Raw genomic sequence first — 9,402 nt, forward strand, 5'->3', positions numbered from 1 at the left:
TTATCCAATATATCATCGAAGTGTATACTTTATTTATTGAATCAACAGATACTGTCAACAGGCCACATTCCAAAAGAACAGGTTCATGGCAGAGAAATCATCGAACCTTCCAAACAAATAATGATTTCGATATGGATGCTGGCCAACATGGAAGGGTACAGGCAAATAAGTGACAGATTTAACGTCACTTATTCTTCTGTGTACAGATGCTTCATGCGGACTTGTACAGCTCTACAATGCCTGTCTGCAGAAAAAATCAAGTGGCCTACTGGTTAGTGCATTTGTGTGTGTGTGTGTGTGTGTGTGTGTGTAATAAAAAGTGTTCATTTATAAGCTTAATTCACTTTCAATTTTTTTAATAAGGGGGGGGGGGGTGCCAAGCAAAAATTCCTCACAAAAATATGGCATTATTATTTAGGGGACATAATGAAAAAGCAGCTTTCTTTTCTGTAGTATATACAATATATCTAAAAATTATAACGTCTTTATACCATGATCTGCATTCATTCATATATATATATATATATATATATATATATATATCTCATTTGAATAATTCAGTAAAAAAAAAAAAAAAAACAACCTGGAATTTATTTCGTTACAGGTGCTAGGGCAAATGAAGTCAATGAAGGCTTTGAAAAGATCATGGGTTTCCCTGGAGTTTTAGGGGCTGTCGACGGATGCCACATACAGATAAGAGCTCCACAAGAAAAATACCATCCCATGTCTTATCTGAACAGGAAACGGGACTATTCGGTTATATTACAGGTGAACATACAATTCGGTTTAAAAATACTATAAGGCAAACAACAGCACTTCTTAATCGCCTCCATGATTCCTGTGATTTAATTCATTCATTTACTTTTTAGGCTGTATGTGATCATACTTTACGGTTCACGGACATTCTATCCGGATGGCCTGGGTCAGTACATGACGCAAGAGTCTTCAAAAATTCACCCCTTTATGAAGCCAGCTGCAGTGAAAACCTTTTTCCTGGCAATACACATATTGTTGGAGATGCAGCATATCCACTGCAAAGGTTAATAAAAATTGACATTTATTTAAAGAATTGGGCAGATTATACTTTTTTGAAAACCATGTACATCATTTATGTTCAAGTTATTTGTATTACATTTCAGTTGGGTTTTAACACCGTATAAAGATACGGGGAATCTGGCAGAGTGTCAGAAAAGATATAACTTCATACATGCCAACACTCGTCAAACGATTGAAAGAGCCTTTGGTTTGTTGAAAGGAAAATGGAGGAGGCTGAGATTCCTGGAAATGACCAAACTTGAAGATGTCCCAAGTGTTATAACAGCAGCCTGTACACTTCACAATATGTGCATAGAGGTACCCCCCCCCCCCCAAACTTTGAAAAAAAAAATCATCGTGAATTTTGGCATACGAAACACATGTAAAAATGAATCTTGCTCTTACTTGATTTCTTTTTTTTTTACAGAACAATGAGAATGACCTGGACATGTGCAGTGATGCCAGTATCTTTCCTGATGCTCCAGCTGTGAGTGAGCCTTTGAACCAGAGTGGATCAGTAAAACGGAATGCCCTAGCCCAGTATTTCTGGTCTACCAACCGATATTAAATTCAACGAAATAAAGAAAACAATGCTAAATTTACAAATGTTTCCTTTTTTATTACAATTTAAGAAAAAAGCTTTTTATGTAACATTTACATTAAAACTTTTCCATAATCAGGATGATGCCTCCTGAAATTGTAGCTATTAAGTTAAATCCAATCCAATTTTTGGGTTGAAAAATCCTTAATTATCATCAATGAATGCATATACATACATGTATCAATGAACAACTAATAGTAGATTAACATCAATATTTACATGTGTTGACGTAAATTGAATGGACTTGTCTACACTATCAATAAACAATGGGTAATTATTGGGTAACAACTTCAATACTCACATGCCTCTAGACCATAAACTACTTACATACTAAGGTCAAAATTTCAAATTAATGTACCTACTTGAACAATAAAAAATGATTTGTTTGATGTACAACCTGTCACAAATATTATCTGTATAACAGTCCTTCGCATAATGAGAACATTAATAAATTATTTAAAGTGTGAGTTTTAAGATAATTATCAAAAGTACTTGTAACTTAAAAAGAAAACAATAACAAAACTATCTACCAACACACCTTGAAAAATGATGGTCAGAGTACAATATAAAAATATGGATGGCTCTTGATGCATGAAAACATAACAAAATTTTCAGTATGTCTTTGTTTTTGAATATTACACAAAATTGCATTGTTTTGAAGAAGTGAGATAAACATTCTCTTCAGGTCTAAAGACCATAAACCGAGAATATAAACTTCAGTCAAAATTTCAAACCAATATATCTTTTGAATTAATTTTGATAATGAAACAAATGAAGCAAAATATTCAACATATGTTTGAATTAAAATGTTAGACAAAATTGAAAATTTTTAAGCAAATACATTCAATAAAACTAAAAATATTAAAAAGCAAAATTTTGACTTTGATCAATTCTCAATTTATGGTCTTGGGGTCATGTATTTACTTATTTGATCTATGATATCAGAAAACACAATAAACTTATTTTTCAAGCAAAGACACTAATTTCTCCATAAGCACCAGCTTTCTTTCATTCACTCTCATCTGCTCCTCCTGAAACTTTCTCCTGTCATCCCTCACCTCAGTCAACAAATCTATTAACTCATCCTCCCTCTTACGCTTAGACACGTTCTTCACTTTCTCACACCCTACTTTAACACTCACTCTCTCATGCCCCTCCCCTTTCTCCCCCTTCTCACCACTAATAATACTTAACCCCTTACCCACACCAACAGATATTGTTTTTAATGGCGTTATTTTTGGATCATCACCCATAACCTCCATCATTTCTTCATAGAACTCCATGGACCGCCGTCTCTCACCAGACTTCTTATTCGCATCCTCTACTGCCTTATACTTGGCAGTAAGCTTGTTGAATTTTGATTGACACTGAAGCCAGTCACCAGTAAACCCATACTCTTCCTTCAATTTGGCTGCAATTTCTTTCCATAGAGCTTTATGGGTCTTCTTCTTTGAGGCAAACTCTGCATCCAACTCGCCTCTTAAATTGATGAGGCCTTTCGCGAGACAGTTGGTCCACGTTTGCTTTTCTTCTACAAAATAGACAATTTTATAATCTCTTATAATGCGTGAAAATTAAATTCAACAAGCAAATTCAAAGAATTGTGGTCCCCCGCTTTCGGTGTCTTAGTAGATGGGATGCTGTTATTTATGTCATATCGTGTCAAATATGAACGCCCTATCATATGTCATTCTAAAGTAATCACCAAAGTTAACATTTTTGAAAATTACGGCAAACATGATAGTCAAGGTCAAGGGGCAAAAAATCATAGCGTGCTTGGAAACTTTTTGTCACCAGTAGTGTACTTGTCAAATATGAAAGCTCCATCTCTTCTCAATCAAAATTATAAGAAAAGATAACATTTTGATAAGTAGGTCAAACATCATTGTCAAGGTAGCTGGGTCAAAAATCACGGTATATTTAGAAAAGTTTTACCACAGGTAATATACATTTGTAATATGAAAGCCCTATCTTTTATCAATAGTTATGACCAAGGTCAAAGATTTTAAGACAGACGGACTGACTGACAGACAGACAGGCTGACAGACGAATGCGATTTAATGTCCCCTTGCTTTAGCGAAAAGGGGGGGGGGAGGGGACAATGATATCAGTGAGAAAGAAAATATCATATTAATAGTATATGTACTGATATAAATAGAAGAGTCCAAATTTAGTGCCTAAAACTCTGTCCCAGGGGGCATGGAATATACAATTTATTTAGGAAGCTGTATGTTTTCTTTTTAAATATGGAATCCATTAAGTTTTCATTCTGTACAAACAGATTTCAAAAGCATTTTTCAAAATTTTATCTAACAGATTGTACAACAAGAAATGATGTACCTTGCACAGGTGTGGCAGGAGAAATTTCTGTGACAGTTGTTTCATTTTCTTCCCCTTTTGATACAAAAAATATTTATTAGAAATTTATATGCTATCTAATAAAAATGCAATCTATTCTGATCATTTCATTCATCTTTCAATGGCATACATGTTTGTTAATTAATTATTGAATTATTAGGAATTCATATAATGAATACATGGCAAAATTTTATAATTCAGTAATTGGTAAACAACACATGTATCAATTATTGTGCACACTTTTGGCATGAGTTACTTTTTTTTTTAATAAATTGAGAATATATTCTCTGAACACTTATTTAGAATTGCAAAACAATGTATATTAAGGACAAATAACACAAACAAACTTTTTTTCAGAAATCAGCAATATTTCTCATAGATTAATATTCAAATACTGTGGTTTCATCAATTTTCGTTGGCATCAATTTTCGTGTATTTTGTAAAACAGATGTTTTCGAGGATACGTAATTTCGTGGACAAAAGCATTGCCTATATAAATGAATAATATATTTCGTAAATCAATGAACATTTAAGTTCGTGGATCTGCCCAACAACGAAATCCTCGAAAATTGGTGCTCAACGAATATTGATGAAACCACAGTAGGTAACCTGAATGATATTCCCTGGGTAAAGTGGAAGAATTTTGTAAGATTTTGTCACAATGTCAAAAATACCTGCAAAATTTTGTATACAGTTTCATAGAAAACGATACAAAGTTGCTTACACATGTATAAGCACCAAAGAAAACTTACAATTTCTTTATATTTTAGGGATTGATTATTTATGTTATTTCCATTCATAATCAGTCAAAAAAAATATATATATATCAATCCATGCATCAAATTCTTGTTTGTGGTATGTACCCTTAAGTCAATTAACATGACTCTTAAATCATAAATTAAAAGAATAATTTTGAGGCATTACACCAAAATCCTTCCCACATGAATAAAGATTTCTTTACTTAGTTACCATGTGCAATTGCCACAGTGCTTGTTGCAGCTTTATGCATCGGCTGACAAGCAGCCCCCTGACCATGATGTGGTTCTTCTTCCCTGCAAATATTTTGAAAACTAGAGTGGTATTAAAAAATTTTGAACCTTCTAAATTCTGGTTATCCGTAGCAGTGTTTATTTCTTATCATTCTTATTGCTGCACAAAATTTCATATCTTAAATAAAACATCAATGAAAATCTGCATACTAATGACAACATATGCAAAATAATTAAAATTTAATTTGATATATTATGATTATTTTATTTACAATGTGAACATACCTTTTCCATTTGAAGTGTGTGAACTTTTACTTACTTTGTACTTACAGTTATTGTGAAAAAAAATGTTAACTCGTCAAGACTTTAAAGTAAAATACCTATACACAGTAGCCATGTTATCCTTAAGAATAAGGGGTTGTACTGGCGAATTTACTGGACAGTTATGTTGATTAAAGTGAGCTAACGAAAGAAATAACGAGTTGCATCCAGAACAATGCAGTAGCTCCAGAGACGCCATCGTCAACAAACAGATAAAATGTAAAAGACAAGATCTTCTTAATCCAGACAGGTGATATGACGCAATAAGCAGTCAAATATGACGTAAAAAGGTGGGAATACTTACCATGCGTTTTGCATTTACTTACCAAAGGATATAAATAAACAACCGTTTATTCTATGTGTGGAGAAAATTCGGGGTGGTTGTACTTTACAGGTTGAATTTAAAAAAATCATATATAATTAACTATGAAACGGATACTTATCTTGAAATGTGTCGGTAGGTGTTCTCCAGAACTAATTTTTATGCACTGATGTTGTTATTGAGCATATTATGACCAATCTTAGGAAAAATCGCCGTTTTGTAGTATCTGTAAATCTCTTCTTGATGACTCGACGCCATATTGTTTCCTAATCGGCAATGGTAAAATGCGTGACCGCAATTGCCAGCCGGCAACGCGCGTTCCATTATCCGGCGTCGACGGCAACACCGGCAAATCCGGCGTTGCCTGTTTAATGGAAAGCGCCCCTAAATGTTAACGCTAATGTGACGTAGCATAACCAAACATGACGTTGCACAACCCATATCATGACACATTTTAGGTAAAACCTATACATAATTTCCCGCGACCGGAAGTAATGGAAAATCTAATCTCTTATAAATAAGGTAAAACAATGATGTACAACAAATTTATAATATTTTAAACATATAATAATGATGAAGGAATCTTCCGGTCGGCAGAAATTAAGAATCACAAATAGATAAACACACATTTTAATAATAAACAGTCAAAAATCATTACATGTACGTCAAAATCGTTACAGTATTTTTGTTATCGTTGTCGTCGATCTTTCGTTCGTTAATTTTAATATTGTCTTTGAATTCTTCAAAAGAGTCTTCTTTTTCGCTGTCAGTTGAATCATTGAAGTACCTACCTTTTTAATAAGAGTGGGAAAAACTATAGACATCACTATCTGACGAGCATATGCTTCTTACTTCAATGCTGTCGTCATTAGAGTTTTCGTTAAAACTGTTGTCGTGATATTCGTACACAAAATCTTTCTCATTTGGTGAACAGTCTTGATCATCGTCAGTGGTATCCAAACTGGATTCTACGTCACCTTTTTTCTTACCATCGGATAGTAGCTTGACATCATTTGAATGCTTATCTGCATTCTCCATTCTCTCCTGACTAGTACATGTACTATTCTTATTGATATTCAAATCTTCGGTTTCATCGTTAATTGCATCTTCTCTGTGTTCTGTGTTCTCATTTTCCGTAATGATATCTTGATTTATCTCGCGATCACAAGAACTTGTGGTGGAATTGTTTTTAACTGACTCAGCGACCCCATCATCCAGGTCATCTTTCTTGCATTTTTTATCCTTGGTTTTGCTTATGTTATCTTCATTTATCTCAAAATATGTAAGAGTATTGCTGTACCTTTATTAAAAAATTTAAATCAAAATACTTATTTTTTCCATTATATACTTTACAAGCAACCTATAACAAATGTAATGTTCAATGAGAAATTCCACCTCTCACATGGGTGTAATCATCAAGCACTGGTCAAGGAGAATTTTGATAAAAGAAAATTGCATGTCAAATTAGAGAGAAATTAATGAGTTTAATGTGAGGAGATAACTGGTAGAGCATCTCTGATCAAGCAGGTGTTATCTATATCTCTTGGGAATTGGACAAGGATTAAAAAGTTCCTTTTGGCTAGCCTAACTTTCAAGATAAATTTGGTGTAAAGTAATTAAAACTAATTTGATATTGTATATTAATATTTTTTTATTTTAATTTTTATATATCTTTTTATATCTTTTAGAACAAATTGCAGAGTGTCATGTCTCACTAAGATGACAATTTTATAGACTAAAATTTAGAATAGAATAATTTGTTTTGATGTTTTATTAGGCTGTAGCATTGTTAATCAATCATGAAATATATAATAAACAAAGCTGTAACTTGTTAAACTCTAATACAACCATTTGAGAAATATATGATGTATCATTTGTTATAATTAAAACCTACTCCACAGGAGATGTATGTACTTCAAACATTATAAGGAATGGAAAAATCATTGACATCTTTATATCAAGGTTAACATGATTTTTTTCATGCACTCTAAACTGTTTAAGACAGGTGAACAATATTTGACGGGCGTATCATGCTGTGGCGGGGTAGCATAGTTCCAGAGTCACACAATAAAAGCATATCTCCCACACACACAACACACACACTTTAAAAAACGTCTCGGACGCTCCGGGCATGGTTTTTTTTCCTCTTTGCCTTCTCTTCCTTTCAAAATAGTTCTCAGTTTCTTAACGGTTGTTCTCTCTATCTCAATTTTAAAAACTGAACTCGGTCCAAGCTACATCTGTAGCCTGTAGGACCTAAGGAATGATTATTGAATGAGAAATGCTAATTCAAGATATTTCTAACAGGGTGCAGTTTCTAGTAATTTAATTAAACAGTGTTCAGCGGCAGTGAAGGGTTAAAATAATAAACCTGACATCAATGTAGCGGCTAGTGACTGATATCACATTTCTGCCAACGAGAAAATTGGGTGTGATTTACTTGTATGCTTGAACAGTGATTGAACTCTTACAGATAACAAAAGTAAAACAAGTATGAGATAAAGACTTGAATTTTTTTTGTTCAACATTCAATCAGTATTTTATTTTATTTTTTTACTTTTAGGTTTACAAGTCCTCTCGCTTTTTCTCTTTTTTTTTGGGGGGGGGGATTAAAATTGAGAAAAATAGGATTTTAAAAAAATTATTTTTTAGTAAATTGTTACAATTTGAATCTTTTTGAAGAGCAAAAAAGATCTCGAGAGAGAAGGGTATTATTTTAAGAGAGAGAGAGAGTGATAAAAGAAAAGGGGTACTATATAAATATTTTAAAATATACTCACCCGTTTCCCAATTTACTAAGACCTTTGTTCCATTCTGAGATTCTTGACGCCAACCTCCGAGTAATACAGCACGGATTGCTATGTTAAGCGACCCAAAAGAGGCTGCTCAAAATAAAATTGTGAATAAACAAAGTAGATATTAACCTCGAGGTTATGAGAACACCCATGCTGGACCCTTTTTTGTTACATTACAACAGATAACAAGTCACTCGCACAAATCTAAGTACCTAAAATAACATTTTTATTGATACATCTAAAGTAAATTCAGCGATGTGTCCTGTGGATCTAAGGCCAATAAAAAGTAAATATGTCAGCATAATATGGAGATTTATTTGTCAAAATACCTAGTATTTAAAAAATGTTATTAGTTCAATAATTAATATTTTTTAATTATTTATATTATAGCTAAAAAAAGTATATAATGAAAAACTACTTGGCGTTTTCTAGAAGGCTGAGTGTGCAATACGCAACGAGTACATGTATGCCCCGAAACATTCCGAAGGCGAGTGTTCAATATCGCTCAACATTGGAAGTGACAGCTAGTTAAGATGTATCTATTTTCAGACAATAATTTAATAATTTTGTACCTCAATAACAACCTTTTTAATCAAATCATAAGGCTTGGCAGTGTCATTGGAAAGATGTGATATCGAACACTTCCAGGGCAGATGCTGGTATTCCACAGTTTCAGTGTAAATATCGACACTGAAAAATCCTCATTAGTTTTGAGTTATTGAATTAAAATAATACAAATCAATGGGGAAATGTTTTAGCTCTATATTAAGGGATTTACTGAACTTAAATTTAATCTGAACTTGATAAATAGCTCGTTATTTGCACAGCCCTTAACTCCCTAAAGCCATAAAGAGAGTACCTTTGAAAACATTTTATGTAAAGATGCCATTATGTTGAAAATGCAACCCTAAACATGTAAGAACTCAGTTACTTCAATGATGTCAACATTTGTATCCCAAACTTGCATTATATTACACAAAA

At 33.0% G+C, this 9,402-nt stretch overlaps 1 protein-coding gene and 1 long non-coding RNA gene across 2 annotated transcripts; one reads left to right on the forward strand and one right to left on the reverse strand.

Moving 5' to 3' along the window:
• Positions 1-1,001: 1,001 nt before the first annotated feature.
• LOC133180544 (uncharacterized) lies at positions 1,002-1,641 on the forward strand. The gene is made up of 3 exons (XR_009720358.1): positions 1,002-1,039; positions 1,140-1,353; positions 1,463-1,641. It is a non-coding gene; the product is annotated as an uncharacterized LOC133180544 (long non-coding RNA).
• Positions 1,642-2,464: 823 nt separating this feature from the next.
• Positions 2,465-6,007, reverse strand: LOC133180418 (uncharacterized). The gene is made up of 4 exons (XM_061314946.1): positions 5,364-6,007; positions 4,964-5,046; positions 3,977-4,030; positions 2,465-3,167 (listed from the first exon to the last, which is right to left on the reverse strand). The coding sequence occupies exons 1-4, from the start codon at positions 5,501-5,503 to the stop codon at positions 2,596-2,598; spliced, it is 849 nt and encodes a 282-aa protein (XP_061170930.1). The 5' UTR covers positions 5,504-6,007; the 3' UTR covers positions 2,465-2,595.
• Between the last annotated feature and the right edge of the window lie 3,395 nt (positions 6,008-9,402).

This window comes from Saccostrea echinata, unplaced genomic scaffold (assembly GCF_033153115.1).
Source record: "Saccostrea echinata isolate AGI-Se365-2 ecotype Australia unplaced genomic scaffold, CSIRO_AGI_Sech_v1 ptg000006l, whole genome shotgun sequence".
Taxonomy (NCBI): domain Eukaryota; kingdom Metazoa; phylum Mollusca; class Bivalvia; order Ostreida; family Ostreidae; genus Saccostrea; species Saccostrea echinata.

What these genes read in the sequence shown, in the direction of transcription:
- LOC133180418 (XM_061314946.1), bottom strand. Translation starts at nt 5,503, where the DNA reads ATGGCGTCTCTGGAGCTACTGCATTGTTCTGGATGCAACTCGTTATTT. An exon ending in AACATGGCTACTGTGTATAG is followed by an intron (nt 5,047 to 5,363) that starts GTATTTTACTTT and finishes AAATATTTGCAG; the next exon opens with GGAAGAAGAACCACATCATG. An exon ending in TCCTGCCACACCTGTGCAAG is followed by an intron (nt 3,168 to 3,976) that starts GTACATCATTTC and finishes TCTATTTTGTAG; the next exon opens with AAGAAAAGCAAACGTGGACC.